At 45.6% G+C, this 23952-nt stretch overlaps 1 protein-coding gene across 6 annotated transcripts in view; it reads right to left on the minus strand.

Moving 5' to 3' along the window:
* Positions 1 to 23952, minus strand: part of CCDC9 (coiled-coil domain containing 9) — a 515467-nt gene that overhangs the window by 265431 nt on the left and 226084 nt on the right. For all 6 annotated transcript variants that reach the window (XM_086938478.1, XM_086938474.1, XM_086938477.1 and 3 more), the window contains exon 11: positions 15857 to 15977. In XM_086938478.1, coding sequence (XP_086794604.1) covers positions 15857 to 15977 — 121 coding nt within the window. The remainder of the gene's footprint in view (positions 1 to 15856; positions 15978 to 23952) is intronic.

A 23952-nucleotide genomic window follows, 5' to 3' on the forward strand; every position in this document is an offset into this window, starting at 1 on the left:
AATTAATAAACCGATTTAGACATTAATGCATCAAAAAAGTATTCCGCAAAGCTTTACGATAGAGTAAAATCTCCATACCTTAAAACAATACTTTTTACTCTTGCAAAGAATAATAATAAAGGAACCGGGCAAACCGGATAAATGGAAAAAAAGCACTAGTGTGGGAAGGGGAAAACGAAGGAACACAGACTACAGAGAAAACGGGAGACACCTTGGTGACTGGAGACAGAGAGGGCCGCGAAGGAGGGGGAAAGGGAAGGCAGCTGGAGACGTTGAGAAACGAAAGAATAAATAAAGGTGCTTCACCATGCTGTTTGAAAAAAAATCATAAACGTTGGCATCTGGTTGAACAGATTATAAAAAGTGGTATGTAAATATACATTTTTTATTTAAACTACTGATTTCCAGACATAGGCTGCCGACACCGCCTTGGCTGAAAGGACAAAGTTGCTTCCCAGCCGAATGCGTTTGAAATGCATCAACACCTTGCTTCTGAAAGACAACCACTGAAGCCGCCCGCAAGTCTGTAGTGGTGTGAAACGCCAAGTCTGGGTGTGAAACGTCCCAATAGTTAGTAGATGTGTTTGAATGGGAGTCTGAAGTGGCACAATAAAGTGAAATGTTGCCCCCTTGTAAAGATGGTTATCATAGAGAGAAAGTTTAAATCTTGCTTTGATTAACTTTCACATATAGGTGCTGTTTAAACAAGTTTCTTACGGAGATAAGAATGATGTACAAATATTCCATTCTGTTTGCGCTGTAAAACGCAGCAGCCACAGGTACAAACTAGAAAGCACAGGAAAGGCAGGAAAAGCAAAGCAGATGGCCGAGTGTTCACGCGCACGTGCACGCAAGCTTGTAGCCAACCAGCAAAGCTGGGTAGCACTTTTGAGAACCCCTTTTACAACATTAAACAAGCCTGAATCGACTCTCCCACAACATGAAGTATTACCTTCCACAGCTCTGCTACTTAGAACGGCCAACGTGAAGCGAACCATCCTCCCAATTCGGACCTGCGCCAGCGGATCCCGTTACTAGACCAAGCGAAGGATAACGACGTGAGCATGCACCTCAGCTGTACGTGAGCATGCACCTCAGCTGTACGGGAGCAAGTCACACCGTGAGCATGCACATCGGACGTCTAGGGAGCTCGTCATCACCTTCTGCGTCGCCTGCTGTTGCCGAGCCTGAGCCGCTAACCCTGCACACCTAGGGGGAAGGACCGGCCTCGAGAGCAGCGGGGGACTCCTGAGTCAGCCCGGTGAGTAGGGGGGGGGACGTGTAAATACTGTGTTTTTTGTGCATCAGGGTAGCGAGACAGGAGATGGGCACTTCGAGTGTGTGGATGCACGTGTGTGACTGTGTGTGTGCGTGAGCCCGTGAGTAGGTGGGTGGGTGGGTGGGGGGGTGAGGGTGTGTATGCAGTGTGTGTACCTGCGTGTGTGTATGCAGTGTGTGTGTGTATGCAGAGTGTGTGTGTATGCAGAGTGTGTGTATGCAGAGTGTGTGTGTGCGCGGAACTGAGAGAGGCATGGCTGGCTGAGATCGGAGATGTGCACGGCTGGGGGGGCGGGGCCAGGGGGCGCGTTCACGATGTGTAATCGGCGCTCGTGGCCAGATCTAGGTCGCTTGAAAAGGAACTTGGTAGCAATAGGTCGAGAGCTCGACCTAAAAAGAACGCTTACCATCACCAAAGGCCTAACTAAGAAGGAAAAAGTTGGCTGGTTTGATAGCATGTGTACCAAATCCCTTTGGGAACTTAAGCTGGCACTCACTAAACAACCCAGGGACAGGGTGGGTATTATATCCCTTAGACAGACTTATAAAATGCACTTAACCCGCAGAAAACAAGAGCTAAGGGAGCAAGCTTGGGATGCTCTTGATAAAGCAGCTATATTGCATGATAGCAAGCTCTTCTGGAACATTGTCAACAGCCCTTTTCTGGTCAAAGAAGACTTCCCCGTATTGTCAGCCCAGGTTAGCGAAGCAAACTGGGTTACTTACTTTTCTGAAATTTTCGAACCGACCAGGGAGGATTGCGCTTGTTCCCCCTCTCCCATGTTTGAAGAGAAGCTCCGAGACGCCCACGGGTAATTGTACGCGCTCTACAAATGTCATTAATAAAATAAATAAATAAATAAATAAATAAGGGGGGAAAGGCACCGGGACCCGATGGGGTCCCGGTTGACCTGTATAAATCCAACCCGGTACTATGGAATCCACTTCTAACTCAGGTGTTCAATGCTTCAGTTAGTGAGAATACACCACCTACCTGGAGTGAATCCATAATCTTACCCATCTATAAGAAGGGAGATAGAGGAGAGGCTAAGAACTACCGCCCTATCTCCCTTTTGGATTCCTCCCTTAAGATCAGGAGTAGGGTCCTACTGAAGCGTTTAGAGGAATGGGCAGAGGATAATAAAATTCTAGCGGAATCCCAATACGGCTTCCGTAAAGGTCTTGGGACAACAGAGCAGTGTATTAATCTCGACCTCCTCATCGGGAAGTACAGTAAAGCGAAACAGGGTTCCTTATTTCTCTGTTTCGCTGATCTCTCGAGTGCATTTGATCTCGTGGACCATTCTCTGTTATGGTCCACCCTACTGGAAATGGGAGCCCCCCCTGCAATTATATATTTCCTGGCTAGACTCTACAGCAAACTATTGGCCCAGATTCGCTATGGTCATGCAGGGGAATGCACTGAGAAAATTAGGGTTAAATCCGGCATAAGGCAAGGCTGTGTGCTGGCCCCACTACTTTTCTCCCTTTTTATAAATTCCATCGAGTCCGAACTGAAGAGGGTACAGGCAGATTCCCCGCAGGTTGGTGATCATCCTGTGCCGGTCCTGCTATATGCCGATGATACGGTCCTACTCTCTCGTACTCCAAACTGGCTCCAAAAGTTAATGAACTATTTCTATGACTTTATTAAGGGGAGAAAACTGAAAATCAACAACTCTAAGACTTACATCATGGCCTGTGGGAAACGTATGAAACTTACCAAGCCGTTTCATTTTAATAACCACAGAATAGAGGTTGTGGACAGATTCTGTTATCTTGGTGTAACTTTTTATAACAGAGGAACTTCGGCTCCTGAGATTTTAAATGTAAATGCTAGGATGGGCAAAAGCTCCTCTGGAGTATTTCGCTTTGCTTCAAAGTTGGGTAGCCGCCGCATTCCAGACATGTTGAATATCTATAGGCATAGATGTGTATCCATTGCTTTATATGGTTCTGGCATATGGGGCTATTGTAACCACAGGGAATTGCAAGTTACTGAGAACCAGTTCATTAACCCCTTCCAGGATCATGACGAGCTGGGCTCGTCATGAAGCAGGGCGCTCACACGCTCATGCCGAGCCCAGCTCGTCATAAGGGGGATTTTCGATTTCTCAGCACAGCAGGGGAAAATGCCGAGCAGCCAAGGAGTTAAAAGGCTCCTTTGCCTACCTTCCTCGGCATCCAATGAACTGAGCCATAGAGAGGTGGGCTTGAATCATCTTACAGACCTAATGGGAATGAGACCTCTAATGGTCTGGAGGTCAATCTGGGTTAAGGATGAGACTGACTTTACCAGGCGGATTATCCTAGATTGTCTTTGTCTGGACAATGCCTGTAAGATTCCCTGGTTAAATTACGTTTCATCTTCTTATAGAGAAATCTTTAACCTGGATATTGTTAGTGACCCCCATAGTGCTGTTACTGTACCAAAAAAGGAACTTAAGATTGTCTTTTTAGGGACCAAAACTAACTTGCGCAGGGCTGAATGTAGCCTCCTGTCAACCCACGTATTTTACCACTCTAATAGGTTGGAAGATAGGGGCATGCCTATGTACCTTAAAACAATTGCCAAGCAATCCCATCAGTTTGTTCTCACTAGGTTGAGGCTTGGTATTGTACATAATCTAGTGGCTTTTCCAAATATGAAAATTTATAGCCAATCTCCCTGCACCTATGATGGACTCACTAGCCAAAGCATCCTTGCACTTTATGCTGATTTGCCTTTTTTATATGCACCTTCGTCGTTATCTCAGACCTGTTTTTAAGAAATTTTCTGTGCGTACTACTGCCCAAGCAATGAAACTGTTACTTGCACTTGATACTCTGGATATCTGTTTTTTTTACTGCTACCTTTTTACTAAAAGCTGTTTCTCATAGGAAAAGCCTGGTGTTTTAATCCAATTACTGATGAGCTGTTTTTTCTTATTGAAATGCCTGTTACCTGTATCTTATAAATTGTTTGCTTTTGTGATTGTTTTTAATAATTGAATAAAGCTTTGAAACTTGAAGTGGTTAAGTTGCCTCTGTGTGGTCGCTGCTGCTTGGAGTTTCACACTGATAAGACAAGAGGTAACTTGGTAACATGCGAGCGGCATCAATTTGAATGTTAACAACATCACCCAAACAATTAGATTCATTAAATCCTTATTCACTTCCACAGGTGTGCCTTTTCGAGCACCTCAGGACAATCTACTCTTCATGCTTTACGTAAAAACATTTTGTGAATTTTTTTCAAAATCACATATCCACTTCCAGCAGTACATTGGCAAAACTCCGCTTTACTTCAAGATTGACAGCAAAGAGGAGGAGCCTAGCCTGCAACCATGATGGCCGCTTAATCCTTCGGCTCCGCCGATCCTTTCGCTTCCCTCCCGTACCGTGACCTATCCTGCCAGTAATCCTGTCTTTGAGTCGAGTTTTCGGGTCCGGGAGGTGACTCCGACTCCAACGGTGTGTTTCCCTGCGCGCTCCCTGCGGTGGAAGCGGCGGGGCGTCCTCGCCCTCTCCCGGACACTGACTGGCGCTGACCGAGTCTTTGTTCCTCGGGGTCGGCCGGCCTCAACCACAACAACAGCGGCCATTATAGACGGGGCAGAGCCGGCCGGCGGGGAGCAGCGGCTGCATTGTGTTTTTCCGCTGTTGCTTTCTACTCTGCCCCGCTCCGTTCGTCTCTACGCTGGGAAACTATCGCAGCTGCGATCGCAACATTGTATCATCGCCTCAGCTTGTGGATGACTTTGTTTGCTTTCTTGTCTCGCTCGGCGATGCAGTGGGTGCCATTTTAAAGATCGAGCATTCGAAACTTGTATTTCACGGTCCCGGGCTGCAACTGGAGATACGGCCGCTGCTAACACTACATTTACACCTGCATAGTGTAAAAATGGACTGTGCTCCCTCTGTGCCCCCGGCTCGGCAGTGCTATACGGAGCACCGGCGAGGTTATCAGCTCCTTGATGGAGACGTGGATGACCAGTCTCATGGGCTGATACGAGTTCCCGAGCCCCGTGTGCAGGGACCTGCTGCATCCTTCCCTCCTGAGGCACTATTGCGGACTGGGGACATTCTGAGCTCCCTGGGTAATTTTCGGACTGCTTTACGCGACAACGCCCGGGACCTAGGGAACCGCCTGGATGCTGTTTTCACTGTTGTGCCCCCGACTGACCGAGCATGTTCTCGATTGCGGGACACTGCGCCACACCTTGTGTCCGACTTCTGTGGACTGCCTACCCAGGTGTGCTCGGAGGCGTTGGAGGTATGTGATCCCGATACACCCAAGATGCGGACTGTGATGGTGATGCAGTGGTCCGGTGTCTGTGGACTTGTGCAGTGGATGGGGACTCGTCTTCGGACGCCATGTCTGGAAACTCCTTTGTGGTCTATTGGAGACATTTGCTACTCTATCTTGCAGCTGCTGCTACTGCTCTGGCCGACCGAACGTGGAGGATTGCTGCACTGCGTTGCCCTCTTTTGTACTGCTGTTGCACACATGGCTTTGAGATGGAAGGGCCTTGGTGGACAGCGTCCTGTCTTGTTGTGGTCTTTCCGTTCGTCCATCTTATCCAAGATGGCTTCGGTACAGCTGGACTACGTAGATACATCAGATCGCAGGGGGCAGGGTTGAGGATGTTCCCCCTCTCTTGGACTGCGGTAGCTTGCACTGCTGGGACTCCGGAGGATATACGGGGGAGTTGAATGCTATTTCACATTGGTTCGGGGTTCCGGGGATGGGCGGCCGAGAATGTGCGTGATGATTGTTGGGAGATCATACGTATGGCCCTCCTCCGGTTTTATATGATGCTTTTCTTCCTTCCTTTTCTTCCTATATCTGTATTTCGGGTACTCTTTTTTGGGCGACAGACACACTGCTAGGGGGGGGTAGGCCGTAGCCTCTGCATGCGTGTAGGGTGGGGGGTGGGGTTTATTTTGTTCGTTTCAGTTTCTATGGGCCTTATTTTCTCTCTATTCTTACAATCTTTTCCTTTCCCTGTTTCTTCCTTGGGTCAGTAGGGTGGTTCTGAGTGAGGGGGGCAGCGACTGGCATGCAATATATTTTGTTATTTTTTTATCCTGTTTTATCATCCCTGTGCCGTTACTTTGCTTATGCTTGCTTGTTGGATCTCTTCTGGTGGACGTTGCCCTCTCTTGTCTTCGGTGGATGTTTGGTCTCTGATCCTTCTTAGTTCTTATACTTTGCAACATACTTTAAAAAACTTTAAAAATTAACCTTAACTTCTCCTTTTTCTCGGTAGCGCGAAGATGTCCTTGTAACTCAGGCTGTTGTTATATTGTATTACTGTACTACCGAGTCACCGTATAGCTTGCTAAATTGCTTAAATGATGTCGTGGCCGGCCGGACGGTTGTGGGCCCGTATTTGTTTGGCTGATAATGTGCAATAAAGGTTTTAAAAATTAAAAAAAAAAAAAAGATTGACAGCAAAGAACGTTTGGACACACCTAGTGCCCACTAAATATTGGCTCATGGATGTCACAAATTAAGCTCTTAATACCATAATACATAGTTGTTATTTCTCTCTACCAGCAGCTCACAGGCATTACATCTCGACTGATCAATGGACTGAAAAACAACAGGACCTTTTTGCCAATGCTTTCCCCAAGATTAGATCTCCAGCTAAATCCCTCTGCTTCCCATTTCTCTAATCACAAGATTTCAACATGACATGACTGCATTAGATGCCCACTAAAGTTGCTGTGCAACATCAAACCAACAATCATTGGCAACGCTAATAGGTCTTGCCCCTGGGAGAGCTTTTGACTTTGGTAATTGTGTGTGGGGTGAAAATCGGGGAAGGAGGGGTGAATAACAGGATGTTTTCAAAAAGCACTATAAAGCCAGTGCTGGCCGCTTCATTGTGCTTTTTAGGTCCAGATTGCAGAGACAGGGGGAAGGTGAAAGGAAGGAGGAAGTACGAGAGTACAAGAGAAGGAAAATGTGAAGTGAGACAGTGGGAATTAGGGAAAAAGCAAGAAAGGCGAGAAAGAACGAGAGAGTGATACTGTTAGGGAAGAAATGGAGAGAGAGAGATTAGAAGTGTATCGAAGAAAGTAAAATTAAAGGGTAAAGAAATCATTGGAGTTTGTCATGGAAAGAAAGCAATAAAAAAACATTCTAACAGCATCATCAGGCGAGACAGATACACAGACGGTGGAAGGGGGAAGGAGAAGAAACTGGGACGGGAAGGAGCGTGAAAGTGGAGAAGGAACAGGCTGGCTGGGGATAAGTTGAGTACGTTTTAAAGAAAGAGCCATTGTGAAGGGCGCAAAAAAGAGCGATAATTATGCTAATGAATGGGATCCAAATCCATTATTAGATACAAGGGTCCCACAAGCGAAAGCATGTGCACTAGCGCATGCTTACGCAGGCTCCAACAGTACTGCAAAGCGTACCTGCAAGGGAAGTATGAAAGACAGTAGTATTTAATAAATGCACCACAGTTATACATCTGCATACTGCTTTCAGAGTGATGAAAGCCCGCAAACAGGCAGGCAGGCAGATGCAGTGTGGAGTGAGAATGATCTTGACGGAAAAGAACTATCGTGTTTGGGCCGCCATTTTGGGGGAAGGACGGTCAGCGGGATAGTGTTTTTGCCCCTGACGGCATAACTACAAATGCTGGGACAGGCGCCGGGCGGGCACAGCGGGCACGCCAAAGGCAAGCCCGTCTGCGCCCGTCCGCGCTCTACCAGCGCCCCTGCATGTTTTGGAACCGGTAAGCCGATTTATTTACAATACACTAGTGACTGTTTACACAGTTTTAATGGCATTGATAGAGTGGTTGGGTGTCTTAATATCAGTCTCGATGAGGAGTCACCCTCCTGCCCTACAACGTGTCCTAGCTGTAACGTCGTGCTACCAGCCGTATTTCACCAACCAACTAACCCCAGAAAACACACTAGAGGGATTAAGACAGACCTCTCACAAGGGCAAGGGCTGAAGTGTATTTTGTTGAACGCTAGGTCCTTGGTAAAGCACAGTGTGAAGTGTGCCAGATTAATTGAGGAAGAAGATATAATGGTTGCTTTCATCACAGAATCTTGGACCGATGAGGCATCTGGACCAGATATAGTCAAACCTACGCCCCCAGGCTTTTCTTGTCATACCTTAAATAGGCCCATTAGGAAAGGTGGGGGCCTTGCGGTTATATACCACACCTCCATTAAGGCAACCTTTGAAACAGCGTCCATTACAGACTGTGAGGTACAGGAGTTTTGCTTATATTACTCCCCACCAGGCCACTTTTAAAGGCACCTTTCTTTATAGACCACCTGGATTCAGGATACCTTTTTTTAATATCGATGGGAAATCTGCTGGAAAGGGAACTCTATGCCAGCTCCTACACTTTACTGGGAGATTGTAATTTTATTTAGAGGCACATGCAGACCCAGATACGATGACTCTTCTGGACTTCATGAAAAGTGTAGATCTCAAACAACTTGTTGCGGGCCCACTCACACGGCAGGGCACACACTTGATGGGATCTTTTCTAAGAATCCGCAACTTACTTTTACTGGCCTGCATCCCCTGGTCTGGTCAGACCATGTGGCAGTATGCTTTGAGCTAGCCGTTTCTAATCACCTTGAGATGGGTAAAGAAGCTAAGAAGGAAAGGTTCTCCAGAGCATGGAATAAAATGGAGGCTAAAGAGTTAGAAGATCTGTTGAACTCTACTGCATTCCGCCTGCCTATAGATATAGAAGAGGCGACTATGCAATACTCCAACTGGCTCGAAGCAGCCGATAATAAACTAGCGCCCTAAAAGGTCACATACTCCGCCCCCTGGTACTCTCAAGAATTGAAAGATAAAAAAACCGAAGTGTAAACTGTTAGAAAGGAAGTGCCCACAGGTTTTTTTAAAAATTGAGTGTCACGTTTAAACTTTGTCTGCTATTTTAAAAAGAATTCCTTCACCTGGCAACTTGAGGGCAGGAAAGCAATTCCTACTCCTTGGACAGCGGATCTTAGCGCTGTCAAGGACACAAACAAACCACCACTCGTGGACGCCATTGCCGGCGTGCACCGAGGCCACGCCCCCTTTTGAGGCCACGCCCCCACTTATTCCACAATATAAGGATGTGCTGGTTTCGAAGGCGCAGCGGACGGGCGCAGCGGGCGCGCCGGTGGTGCGCCGAAGGCGCGCCAAAGGCAAGCCCGTCTGCGCCCGTCCGCGCCCAGACGGGACCAGGGGCCACAAACCCTGGTTCCCCCACAATCCAGGGCAGGACATACAGCTCGGCAGCCCTCCACAATATAGGAAGCGCAGCTGCTGCTCAGTGCACCCACATCTATGCACCAACGGAGTTTCCCCCTCGCTGCCCTGACTGCAAACACTCCTTTCGCAATACCTCTCCGACGGCCGCGTCACAGAAATACTATATGTATGCGTTAAATTGTCGATCACTGCCGAAGCATAGCACACAAATCGCACTGTTGCTCGAGGAGCACAAGCCAGATGCTATCTTTTTAACAGAGACATGGCTCACAGCTCAATCTGAGCCAGATATAGTCTCAGCCCTGTTCGCTGGCTATCAAATCTTTCGACTGGACAGGCCAGAAGTGAGAGGCGGAGGTCTGGCAATCATTCTAAAGGACCAGTATCGCTGCCGAACTACAGTGGAAACTATTCCCGAGTGCGAGAGTGTAGAATTTAGCATAGAGTTTAATGCTAATAGCTCATTCTCTGGCACATTGATTTACCGCCCCCCTGAGCCAGCAAAACTGTTCCACAGGTCTCTCCCAGAGATCATAGCAAAAAGAATTCTGAACTCTGCCAACCACACGGTCTTAGGGGACCTTAATTTCCATTTCAATTCCCCTTTAGATCACATCGCTAAGGAACTAATGGATGACCTAGGAGCCCTTCAACTATCACAGCTGGTCACAGCCCCAACTCACGAAAAGGGTAATCTACTTGACCCAATCTTTAGTAATTGCACCGAGCTGACTGTAGACCAACCCACCCCCCTCCCTTGGTCGGACCACTTCCTAATTCCGTTCACCTGGGTTACACTCAAAACCCCCCAGTCATCCCCCCCCAAGCCACAAAAAGGAGGAACTGGACAAAACTCCCCATGGAATCCTGGACACACATCCTGGACTCCACCCGTCCACCCCCTGCCTAGACCCCGATGTGGCAAACGAAAACTATGTAGGCTGGATCACGAACTCTCTAGACACGATCCTCCCTCTTCGCAGATCCTCCTCAAAGAGAATGCTTAAATCAGCACCTTGGTTCTCTGATTCTCTAAGAGAGCAAAAACGCCTTTGTAGGCAAAGAGAGAGAGCTTGGCGATTAGACTTCCAACTGGAAAAAAAGGCACACTACAAAGAGGCAATCAAGGCCTACAGAGAAGGGGTCAGGGCGGCCCAGGTAACCTACTATTCGGACAAAATTTTGGAAGCCAAATCCAAGCCCAAAGAAATTTTCCACATAATAAAACAATGTACCACTGTCAACACTGCCCCCCCCCCCCCGACCAAAACTCAGGACCAGTGTGACGAGCTTGCGGAATTCTTTCATAATAAAGTCTCGAAAATCTACTCCACCTTTCCAACAGTAGCCTCAATCCCTGACGCAACTGTCCCACCTCCCCCAAGACCCCCTCTCCCCCCAGACCAGCCAACTCTTGAGCACTTCCCTCCTCTTGATCTTGACACCCTTGGCAAAGTGGCACGCCAAGTTAAATCGGGCTCTCCTCGCGATCCAGCGCCACCGGAAGTCTTGATGCAGGCATGCCAAGCCACCCTACCTGTAATCTTGGAGCTACTAAACTCCTCCATTTCCGCAGGCACAGTGCCCACCGCTTGGAAGCAAGCCATGGTGCGGGCGCTGTTGAAAAAACCCAACCTGGATCCAGACGACCACTCCAGTTACCGCCCCATCTCACTCTTCCCTTGGGCAAGCAAGGTTCTGGAGAAATATATAAACGCTCAGCTGGTCCAGTTCCTAGAGAATAACTCCCTATTACACACGTCCCAGACTGGCTTCAGACCGAAGCACGGTACCGAAACCGCCTTGCTAGCGGTCACCGAAGAATCTCGAAGGGTACTGGATCAGGGAGGATCAGTGGCAGTGATCCTCCTTGATCTAAGTGCTGCCTTCGATACGGTCAGCTATGCCACCTTGCTGAACCGTCTCTATAACATCGGAGTATCAGGCGACGCACTGAGGTGGTTCGACTCCTTCCTGTCTAATAGATCTTTTCAGATCTTTGACGGTGACACAGTGTCATCCAGCAAACCACTAAGCTGCGGAGTACCGCAGGGCTCCTCCTTGAGCCCTGCGCTATTCAATGTTTACATGAGACCACTGGCTGGGGTCGTCGAACCGTACGGTATCAAAATCGTATCGTACGCAGACGATACTCAGCTAGTGGTCTCGTTGGCACAAGAGAACAACAGGCTATCTCCTGAAGGTCTGTTGAAATGCTTAGAGGACGTCATGGAGTGGATGACTAACTCCTCCCTCAAATTAAACGGAGAAAAAACAGAGCTCATGTACCTAGGACCAGCCTCGCCAGTGCCTTTCACTTCCTTATGGCCCCCCTGCTTGGGCTCTCCCCCTACCCCGAAGGAAAATGTAAAGAGCCTGGGAGTAGGGCTGGACAAAAAGCTCTCCTTCTCCACCCAGGCCACTAAGCTGTCCGCCACATGCTTCGGCCTACTTAGAACCCTGAGGAAGGTCCTTCCGCTCTTACCACTGGAAGCCAAACAGGTGGCAGTACAAGGCCTCATCCAGTCCCGCCTAGACTCAAACAATGCCCTATATGTAGGGGCCCCTGAGATGACTCTTCGGAAGTTGCAGGTGGTACAAAACTGTGCAGCCCGTACCCTGCTACAGATTCTGCGAACCCAGTCAGCCAGACCTGGACTAAAAAGCCTGCATTGGTTGCCAGTGAGGCAGAGCATGGCATTCAAGGCCCTATGTATTGCGCATCGGGCCTTCTGGAAGACAGGCCCAGCAATCAATGACAATCTAGTCATCCCCTACCACCCAAATAGGAACCTTCGCTCCACGGAGGCCTTCCTGGCAGTTATTCCCAGGGTAAAGAGAGCCAGGACCGGTGGTAGGTTGTTTTCCTTGAACACCGCTAAGCTTTGGAACGCTCTTCCCCTTCCACTCCGGTCCAATCCAAATCGGCTTTCATTCCGTAAAAAACTGAAAACCTTACCGTTTGCCAAATCCTCCGAGCTCTAACTCTCCCGCTCCGCCCCATCTCTGTTACTATTCAGCGCTTGGACGCCCGTTGGGCAGCAACCGCGCTTAACAAATTTATTTACAATTACAATTACAATTTACAATTACAAGTTTCCCCGAATCAGGGGCTTTGTGATGAAATAGCCAGATTTTTCTGTAGTAAAGTGGAGGCCATTTTTACCTCATTTAAAGGCCGAACGACAGAGGGAGCACTGGATACCAGGGAGAGATACAAATCTTGATCGGATTTTCTACAGAGTTTTGAACAGTTCACACTGCTAGCAGTCAGGGATATTCATAAGTTATTGATGTCAACTAAATCAAGCTCTCCCTATGATCCTTGTCCGGTGACGGTACTAAAACTAGCCCCAGAACCCATTGTCATAACGCTTACAGCCATGATGAACTCGATGTTCAAGGAAGGACATTTTCCAAAAGCCTGGAAATTCGCATCAATACTACCGCTACTTAAGAAGCCTAAACTGGACCCGAAGGATCCTAATAACTTTCGGCCTATCTCACGTATCTCTCTGCCAGCTAAATTGGTAGAGAAAAGTATGAACGTACAATTGAGCACATACCTACGTGAAGCACGAGTGTTGGATCCAACGCAGTACGGTTTCAGAGAGGGTCACAGTACTTAGTCTGCCCTCCTAAAATCTACAGAGGAAATTAGGACCGTACTGGACCAGGGAGGTAAAGCTGCAATGATCATGTTGGACCGGTCAGCAGCCTTTGATACGGTCCATCATGACTTGCTGATGGACCGGATATGGGAATGTGGAGTACTAGACAAAGCATTGGAACTCCTGAAGTCCTTTCTCACGGACAGAACAAAAAGTGTCACTTGGCACATTCGGTTCAAAACCATTCTCACTGCCTTGCGGAGTTCCGCAGGGCTATTCTCTTAGGCCCACGCTTTTTAATGTGTATGTGTCCTCGTTGGCCCCCTTGATCGGAGCCTTTGGATTTGCATTGACATCGGATGCAGATGACACGCAGATTGTGGTGTCTCTGTCCCCGGGGGAAGAGACAGGTACAGCAAAACGGTTTCATGATTGCATGGAAGCAGTGGGCAAACGGATGTCGCTGTTTAAAACTTAATTCCAGTAAGACAGAGGTCATTCTGTTTGACAAGGATCTGAAATTCTGGACCCCAAGTTGGTGGGCAGATTCGCTGGGTGTACTTCCGATCCCTACTAGGAAAGTCAAAAATTTGGGAGTGCTGATTGATGAAAACTGAACTTTGAGGACCAAGTTAATTCAGTTGTCTTGGCAACTACATTTGCTCTTAGAACCTGCAAGAAAATCCTACAGTTTCTTCCTAAGGTTAATCAACGCACTGTAGTGACTGCACTAACCATGTCGATGCTGGACTATTGCAACAGCCTCTACCTTAACATTCAGGAGCGACTGTTGCATAGACTCCAACTTCTCAAAAATCGGCCGCCAGACTGCTTACTGGAACGGCTAAATTTGCTTCTGTGTCCGGGGATATCAGAAGACTCCACTGGTTACCCGTTAAAAAACAGGTGCAGGTTAAGTCGCTCTGCACAGTTTTCAAAGCTCTTCAGGGCACCGGTCTAGAGTATCTGAAGCAGCAGTTTCAGTGGTACGTTCCCAAAAGAACACTTCGCTCCTCGGGAGCAAAATTAGTAACAGTCCCCATCTCTAAAAAAGCTAGCTGGGGAGGTAGGAGCTTCTTGGCATGTGCAGTCAGGGCATGGAATGCCCTCCCATTCCATCTTAGAAACTGTTGGGATCTATTGGCATTCAGGAAAGCCTTAAAAATGTGGCTTTTTGGCATCTAAGTCGAGGCTCATAGGTCAGATCTCTTTGGTGGAGGATGTAGATAGCGCCAGGATACCTTTGGGTAGCAGTTTGCGCTTTAAAAATATGAATAACGTAACATTAGTAACACTAGAAAATTTGACAGTCCCTCCTGTTCTTGATGCCCTTAAATTGGTTTGCAATACATATCTGCCCATATTCAAAACTCTGCATCAAGTACAAGGCCCTTCATCATATGTCTCTCAAAAACGCTCAACAGAAACTGGAATGGTCGGATAAAGCCAGAGTTCTGAAGGGCCAATCACTACAGCTTCTCAAAACACTTAGTTTTCACAAAAGCAATCCCCAATCAAACACTGGGTTTGGGCAGTACTTAATTGGAACTGGTGGTTTCCGGTGCTCACCACTGGCACTTAATTGTCAACACCGGCGTTTGACAGTCTGCCACATGTTGGCAATGTCTGTCTAATTTAGAGATTAGCATAACTGCTGTTGATAATTCAACATACATAAAAAATTGCTATTACCTTCCGCCCTAGCCATTCTTATATTTTTGGTGGCCTGGAATAGTCCGAACTTACACCTGTAGGAGTTTGATGGTAAGTAATTGTGCTGGTACTGTCACTGGCAGTAGCAATGTCTGGTGCAAGCTGCAGTGGTATCCGGATGAGGGACCACTTTTTTTCTTTAAAACAAATTAAGCACTGGTTTTGGGTAATACCGCAAACTATTTGGAATGCTCTCCTCAACCGAACAAAACTTTCCCCATCACTACAGACCTTTAAGTTCAAAGAACACAAACCACCCTCTTCCTAGCCTTATCATCGTGTAACAGGACTTGCACATCTCACCTATGTAGCTTGATAACTAAAGTAAATTTTCAGTTCTGCTATGACTTATGTACATAGTATATCCTGTACCTATTATCTATGTTGTACTTAGTGACAAATAATACCATTCACTTGGAATAATTTTTGTAAAGTGCTCCAACACCCCGTAGGCGTTTAGATGCATTATAATGCTAACAAAAGAAAACTAATCTGCATGATATTGATTATGACCCAGGTCAAGGAAGGATTGGTTCATAAAACAGGGTGGTTTCTACAGGGGTGCCAAAGTCTGGATTATGGCTGAATACAATGTAGTCCCAGCACAGGAGAAAGGTTGGAAGTTTCCCGGTAGAGACGAGAGGCTGGGTTTTAAATTACAGAGCCTGAAGACAATCTGTAGACAACTATGAAGGGTACTTTCTCAAGATTAGGTCTCTGGGAATGCAGGAACAAGAAATGGGCCCTTTGTTTTCAATGATTCAAGCAATATTTCTGAGTGCCTCCTCGTTACAAGGTTTAATAGAAACTGAAAACACTGCTTTTGAGGAGGGGTTGACCTAGTGTAAAGGCTAATGGGGTCTACGAGTTCAGGCTGCATTTCTTTAAAAAAAAAAAAAAAAGAAATCCTGGATTTATACTTGATCACCAGAAGCATGGATAAGAAACACTAGCGATTGTGACCCTGAAAAAACAACTTTTTGTTCAAGGAGATACTGAAAACAAAAAGAAGCAGAAAACAAACCTATAGCCCTTCGGTGGTCCTCTCTCTCTGGGATGGATTCTCTTCCTGCCAGTGTTGGTTTCTTTACTTTCGGAAAAGAAGTCTCCAAGTGTAGGTGGCTTAGGTGGACGCTTAGTTTCATCTGCAAGTCAGGGTAAAAAAAAAATATATATATATTTTTCAAGTAACAAACATCTAACTATGGCACCAAATGGGTACCATGTTATATGTCCCACCTCCTAATTTTTAAGGCACATGTTGTGCAAACTGTCCTCTACAGCTGTTTTCAAAAAAAGCCATGCCGCACGTATTTTTTATACCAATGTAAACAAATTAAAACCAGCTTGAACAAGTATTTAAGCAAGGCTTATGTAATCAATACCCCTGCAACTAAAGGTCACAAATGCCACAGACATTAGCAAAGCAGACTATTGCTGGTAACACAGATATTTCTAGTACTTTAGTGATCACATGATAAACTACAGCTATTTATAAAAACAATTAAAGAAAACACTACTTAAAAAGGTTTCTTTAAGTATACTATTTTTATTCAGAGTTTTATCACTGGTACGCAGCAATTCTTAACAAGGGGGGAAAGGGAACATTAGAAGGAGGGGAAGGCACATTTCACACAAGGCCGCCATATTGGTCTACAATAGCTGCTAGGCTTGCTGGGAGTACATAGGTTATTAACTAGAAACATACTTGGGGACATGGAAGAAGGCATCGTTAGAACAAAAACCAACTGCCTTGGCCTCAGATAAGGCCATTTCCATGTCTGCACTCGGACCGCGGTGGGCAAAGGCCCACAACGTGTCCAACCTTAGTATTCAGTGACAAGAGTTGGAGGGAAACCCAACTGTCCAATGTGAAAAGTTAGTGTAAGGTGATGGAGCGGAAGAGGCTGCAAAGACATGTCTTTCTTTTTTTTTTTTTTTTTTTTTTTTTTTAAAGATATGGACTCAAGAAAATATCACTTCAACCTTTCATGGTACAGGGTGGAGAAGAAGCAGACCTGCTGGGTGCTACAACGATTTATGACATGCATTTACTATGAACATATTTTTTTTTTGTCTCCGGTCTGGAGCTAGAAATCAAAATCCCTTTGAAGAAGAGAAGTTCCAGTCAAATCAGACCAGTGTTTGTATAGTCTTATGAAAGAGGCATACTCCATCTACAGTGGCACTTTGTCGTTTCTTAATCGCATTATGACTGCAAGTATTTTGGGATTTAGACGTTTCAGTGAGGCAGAAAGAATATTTAAAACCGAAACTACTGAAATAGAGTGTCTTTAGCATAAGCAGATACCTCTTCTCTGTGGATCTAGTAAGGAGGAGAAGGGGCTCGAAGTTATAGGGTCTTGCAGTATAACCCCTAGATGAGTTAAAACAAGTATTTAAAGGTAGGATACAGATCTATGAATGTAATGCCAGTAATGCAAAAATTTCTTTTTTAGCTTTTTTTTTAATGAAATAACATGATGTAATTATAGTTGGTTTAAATGAATTGATAAGATTGTAAGGTTATGACCATGATATTTCTGGATTTTTTAATGATTTTAGACCCCAAAATTGTATTTATTTTTCTAAATACTTGCAATAGCCTTTATTGGGCCCCAAAATAGTATACTAAAAATCTCGGTTGGAAGAGATGGGCAAAAATTGTATTTATTTTTTTAAATACTTGAAATAGCCTTTAATGGGCCCCCAAATAGTATACTAAAAATCTCTGTTGGAAGAGATGGGAGCGGATTTTGTAACTTGACTGGTTTTATTGTATGTATATCTTTTATGGTTTTTTGCAACCGAAATAAAGATTATTGAATTGATTGATTGACTGCATTCCAGTTTGTGCAGGATCTGAGTACTGTTATTTTCCAATGGTACCCTTCCCTGTCTCCATTACTGAACTGTCCTCTTCCCAAGGAATACATCAATTCTAAGAAAGGTCAACCTTCAACTGAAACTCTGACTTCATATTTTCAGTTTTGAGTTTTAGCTGCGTAACTTATGCCAGTGGGTTTCCTTTTAGCTAACGAAAGAAGCTTTACCCCAACCGGCTACCAACAGAAAAATGCACCTTTTCATTAAGTGCTGTGCCAGGCTGAAAAAGCCACATCCGACATAAATTGGATTGAGGCTTAAGAGCCAAGACGAAAAATTCCACTACTCTTAAAACTGTCCAAGAACTTGACAGGCTATATGAATTTAGGGTCATCGAGTGTGGGATGAAGACCACTCCAAGGAATTTAGAGCATCTGTTGATTTAGTAAAAAATCTGTGCACTCCGACATGTGCTGTTGTAGTGTTCAAAAGGGAACACCTCAGGACATACTGGACACAGCAAACGGACTAACAAAAAATGCCTTGGAGCAAAGATGTAGACTAGAAAACATTCCTATAACTACCAGCCGCAACTAAAGTAATGGGGGTTTCCCAAATCTCAATCTCAATACAGAGAAATCTGCAAACAATTTAGCCACTACTGGCTTTAAACATAAGAATGCCCTTTTGGAGCAACCCCAAACAAATCCAAAGAGATACCAAGATCAACACTTCTGTGAAAAGTCCCTCAAGAAGTTATTTGTTATCGATCTCATTTCTCTTTCTAAACAGGATTGTTGTATCCGGTGGGCAAGACCTCCGTTAGCGCCTAATTACACGTTTTCTCTTCCAAGTCAGTTTCTCTAATTTATCAAACATGTTACAATACCTCTTTTCACATTCCTAAAAACAGTGATTTGCACTGTATGGATCAGGCATTTGCTGTGAGGAATGGGTGGAAAGCGAGCAGAGAAAGACGGGCAGTGAGGAGGAACAGACAGCGAGAAACAGAGGGATTGAGTGTGAACAGAGGGATTGAGTGTGAACAGAGGGATTGAGTGTGAACAGAGGGATTGAGTGTGAATAGTAGGACAATGGAACGAGTAGAGCGGGTGCCTTAATATACAACTATTTGATACATCAGTCAATGCATTTCTGAGGAGAACATAACGGACAATGGGAACTGATTTAAGGCATGCTGTTCCTTCAAATGTAGCAGAGTTAAGTGGATTGACGCGAAATCTATCTTTAGGGCATTCTTTGTCTTTCTACTGCAATCAGAAATAAATATTTCAGAGATGTCTGGCTGCATGAACAGCAGTATTTATTCCAGAGGATCCTTTTGCCCTCCATTATTTTCCTCTTCCCTACGAGTGTGAGTAAGTTGTAGATGTAGGAAGAAAGAGGCAATAGCAAAGTGTGTGCCAGACTATGCATAGGTATTTTTTAGAAAAGTTGTGGACGCGCAATTTTGTTAAAACACGTTTTGCCAAATTTAGCACTTTTTTCCTACCAATGAATCCCCAATAAACATCTTCAGAGATGCTGGCAAATAAAGGGCGAGTTAAAGGACATACATTTTTTCCTTGTACAAACTGCTGTAAAATTCCATTCTCTGCCTCTCCAGTACCAGACAGAGGACTGATTGGACAATCACAGTTTAATCAGACTGAGTTTGAAACGTATACACTCCTGCCTCTAACTCCTCTCTGGAAATGACAACAGAGAGCTAGGTTTTCATCTGTGACAAAAAATGGAAGACAGTCCCAGGAGATAAGTCATCCTCAGTTCCTGCACTGCTGCTCCATTCGGATAACTCGGGAGGTGGGTCCTGCATAAAGAAAACACCTGCAAATAGCTTGATCAACAACATTCTGACTGATAAATTCAAACTGATAAATCATCCGGACCCAACACTAGGCGGCGATCTGTGCACAGATATGAATTCAGCAGCCCACATGCCTCAAATACATGGATTCCATGGGTCAAAAAATAACCCCATTGTGGACGGCTAGGAATGCACAATTTTATATTTGCAAATAGTTTACCCGTCGCACGTTGCTGCGATCTCAGAAGAAAGGAAATTTAGGGAAACTTGTTATGATAACATTCAATTTACATTGTGTCATTTTTATTGAAACATTCATTTTAATATGGAAAACATTTTAAAGTGTTGTTCTAATTCTGTTTATTAATTCGAGTGCTTGTGGATACACAGTATATTTTGTTTTTCCGTATGGTGCGTACATGAATAAATCAGAAGGTTTTCCGACGCGTGAGCTGGCCACATACAGTTGTTCATGTGAGAAACAACGATTTTCCAAATCTAGTCCACACACTTGCATAGATTGTCCTTGTGCTTTGTTGATGGTCATTGCAAAAGCGAGTCGCACCGGAAACTGTAAACGTTCATTATTGGAAAGATTATGAGGGCTCTGGGGGGCCGGGGACGATATTTAACACATTTTTCTTTCTTTTTTTTTTGCCTTCGTGGGAGTGTACTCAACAACTTTTAACAATTTTTTATTTTTTTATTTTATTTATTTATTTATTTTCTTTTTGCCTGAAACCTTTGCGGGAGTGTACTCAACAACTTCCCAAAGTTTCATACCGATCGGATGAATTGTGTAGTAATGCATAAAGGACAAACAGACATACTTTCATTTTTATATACATAGATAGATAATATGAAAAAAACACTGAAGGGATCTTAATAAGCTGAGCCTGTTATGGATAAACCACTATAAGGGCCACAAATGACTGCACACACTGTTAATCTAAAAACAGACAATGGTCAACAAATCATGACTGAAACGAAGACCTAAGTGGTTAAACTGTCACCTACACAGCAGTCTCTGAAGTGCATAGTAACAATGCTTGTGGTGGATTATCCTTCTGCCTACAGATTCCTTGCCCCACAAATCTCCCCAGAGCCCAACTTCATCATGTGCTGGTAGGTAGTGCCAATGCTCCAAATAGAAGTTGGTTCCTCTCTGGATGTGATGTCAGAATGTTTTACATGGTGCCCCAGCCACTCTGACAAACGTTCCTGTCCTTTTTTCCCACTCCCTTGATGAGAAAATGTAGTGTAGAAAGCTAATTGTTAACCTTGTAATATGTACAATAAAACTCAGATGGGGAGGTGAGTGGGTTGATGTTAACCCCTTCGCTGCGGCGGCTATTCTGCCGCAGCACTAAGGGGGCGGGCGGCCGCGTGGCGGTTCCGTGCTTGTGACTGAACCGCTCCGTCACGGCTCGCGGGTGAGCTGTGCTTGTGACGGAACAGTTCAGTCACGAACCCGCCCGCCCATTATTTCGTCAGCGCAGGCGCGGAATTCGCGCCGCGCAGGCGCGGCGAGCGGGCCGTGACGGAACCGTTCCGTCACAAGCACAGCTCACCCGAGGCTTGTGACGAAATGGTTCCGTCACAAGCATGCAAGGGGTTAAATACAAGGAAACATTTTTGGGTAAAACACACATGCTTGCATCCACTCCTACGTGTGACGAATGGGAACAGGTTTGCATCAAATTGTAAAGTGTTCTGATATCGTTCGGGATCAAGTTCGCGCTATATAAAACTTTATGAATAAATAAATACATTCCTCCCTTCACAAAACAATGCGCAAATAGTAAACCCAGGAGGAAGTTGTAAGGCGAAAAACAGGAAACAACTAATGTATGGACGCCTGCAAGTCAAAGCTGGAGTCTCACACAAAATGTCAATGCATGTTCTTGAGAGCATCACGCATGGGGGAGTGGGAAAAAATGGCCCCCATCCAGGCAAGCAAATTGATGGCAGAAGAACATTGCTAAGTGTCTACTCCATCCATGTGCCATTAAGTCATATAATACAAGCTGTGTGTTAGGTGGGGTGGGGTGGGGAAGGGTGGGTTGGGTGTGTGTGTTGGGGGGCTGTGTGTTGGGGGCTGTGTGTTGGGGGGGCGGTGGGGGGGGGGCTGTGGGTTGGGGGGGCTGTGGGTTGGGGGGCCGTCTGTTGGGGGGCATGTGTGTTTGTGTCATTGTTTAAATAATTTTTATCAACCTCAAGGATGAAAGGCTGAGTGGACCCACCAGAATTCAGAACTGCGACTATGAATGAATAGGTTTATTGTAAGATTAAACAAAGTCATTGCAGCTCTTCAAATAATGCAATCATGATTTAACTTTCCATTATCCCGCATATAGTCAAAAAATCTGAAAGTTCGATATTTCAAAAATGATAAGAAACCTATACAAAGTGCGCATTGTGGATCTCTTGTACATATTGCTAGCACAGCATGTGCAAGTGGTAACAAAATAAAACCTTTAGTGGGAGATTAAAATTAGTTATCACACCGTGTGCAGCAATGATTGGTTAAAAAGAGAAGAACATCAACCAGCAGCACAAATCCATGTGCAAGTACATGGTACGCAATACGCCGTGCAAGGCTTCTCTCCTTTGACAGTTTTTTGTACCAAACCTTACATGTGTTCAGAGAAAAGGAAGGTGCACTCCAAGAAAAGTCAGTTGAAGGGAAACTTTTTTTTGAAAATTCTTATCTTCATTCATATTTGTCTTTCCATAAAAAAGGGGCACAGCCAGCACGTTTCATTCCCCTAGTGCCATGGGAACTTCGTCAGGGCTTACACACAAGGCACCTGAGTGCTGGTGACATAGGACAAGGATGCGGGTATCTTCAATAAATCGCGTTGCCAGGGTTCGGTCGTCCCAAGCATTTACGTTCTCCTGAGTAGTCGCGGGAGCCGGCACAAGGGTAAAATCCTGAAGACAGTAGCCTTGTGTAGAACTGTAAGTAAATCAAGAACTCCTTCTGGTAAGGGGGTCCTCCTATTAGTCAGATCCAAATTCAGATCAGGCAACCATAGTAGTGTAAGTAGAAAGGTATGCTGTTCTCAAAACCATAAGAGAGAGAACTTGGGTTCATATCCAAAACTCTTATCTGGAACTATATTCAAATACAAATAGCGCAGTTCGCGGGTAAAGTATCCCGAATGCCAGTGTGCAATGTCTCTATGTTCATCCGAAAGTTCCAAAAATCATTGAGAACACCCGAATGACCTTAACCCTAGTAATCAGTTCGCAGAACAGGGAGGATGGGTGGGGCGGTAAGGAATCTATCACTAACTAATGTCTTTTACAGATATATCGTTTCACATGTAGTAACTTGTGCATCTGATAGAGACATGCTAGTGATAGATTCCTTACCTTAGAATAGATACCCAGGCAATACCAACCCTGTGGGTCTGCGATAACGATTACACCAGAAAGTAACGGAGCGCAGAACGGTCAAAGAAGCCGTCTCTCTGGACCGGACTGTCAAGGCAGTAGTGCTTGGTAAACGTGTGCAGTGAGGCCCATGTAGCTGCCTGACATATGTCCTGCAAGGGAACGCCGCGTCCCAAGGCAGTAGTGGCTGCTGTTGCCCTGGTGGAATGGGCACGCAGCGCCAGAGGCAGCTCCTTCTCGGCCAAGGAGTAACATGCTTTTGATGCACAGAACGACCCAGGGAAATGGTCAGTTTGTGCACAGCCAGACCTTTGTTGGCACCCACGTAGCCAACAAAGAGCTAGTCATCCACCCAGAACTGTTGTGTACGCTGTAGATAGAATGCAAGCGCACGTTTTGGGTCCAAACGGTTGAGCCTCTCCTCTTCCCATGAGGGATGCGAAGGCGGAAAGAAGATGGGCAAAGTGATGGTCTGCCCGATGTGGAAGGGCGTGACAACCTTTGGCAATAAAGAAGGACGGGTCCTCAGAACCACCTTGTCTGGATGAACTGAAAGGAAAGGAGGTTTTGAAGAAAGAGCCTGGAGCTCACTCACTCTTCTGGCAGAGCAGTCTTTAAAGTGAGAAAACATTAGGGACAGTTATGAAGGGGCTCAAAGGGAGCGCACAGTAAGATTCAAGTCCCACTGAGGCACTATAAAAGGCACAGGAGGAGACGTGTGTGTAATGCCTTTGAGGAAACGGTTAACAACCGGAGTCTTAAAAAGAGAAGGTTGATCAGGAAGCCTTAGAAAGGCGGAGATGGCAGAAAGATAACCTTTGATAGTGCCCAGAGTAGAGACCTGCTGGGCCAAAGACAGAGGAAACAGAAGAACCTCAGAAAGAGGGGCAGAAAGGATATCCACAGCCTTTGCTGTACACCATGCCACAAATTTGTTCAACCTGCAGGCGTATACCGTTTTAGTGGCGCCCGGCTGCCAGAATGACATTAGACTTCGGGAGGAAGGTCGAAAGCCGCCAACTGTCGCTGTTCAATCTCCATGCATGGAGGTGGAGGCTGGACAGGTT

Source organism: Lissotriton vulgaris, chromosome 9, assembly GCF_964263255.1.
Source record: "Lissotriton vulgaris chromosome 9, aLisVul1.2, whole genome shotgun sequence".
NCBI classification, from domain to species: domain Eukaryota; kingdom Metazoa; phylum Chordata; class Amphibia; order Caudata; family Salamandridae; genus Lissotriton; species Lissotriton vulgaris.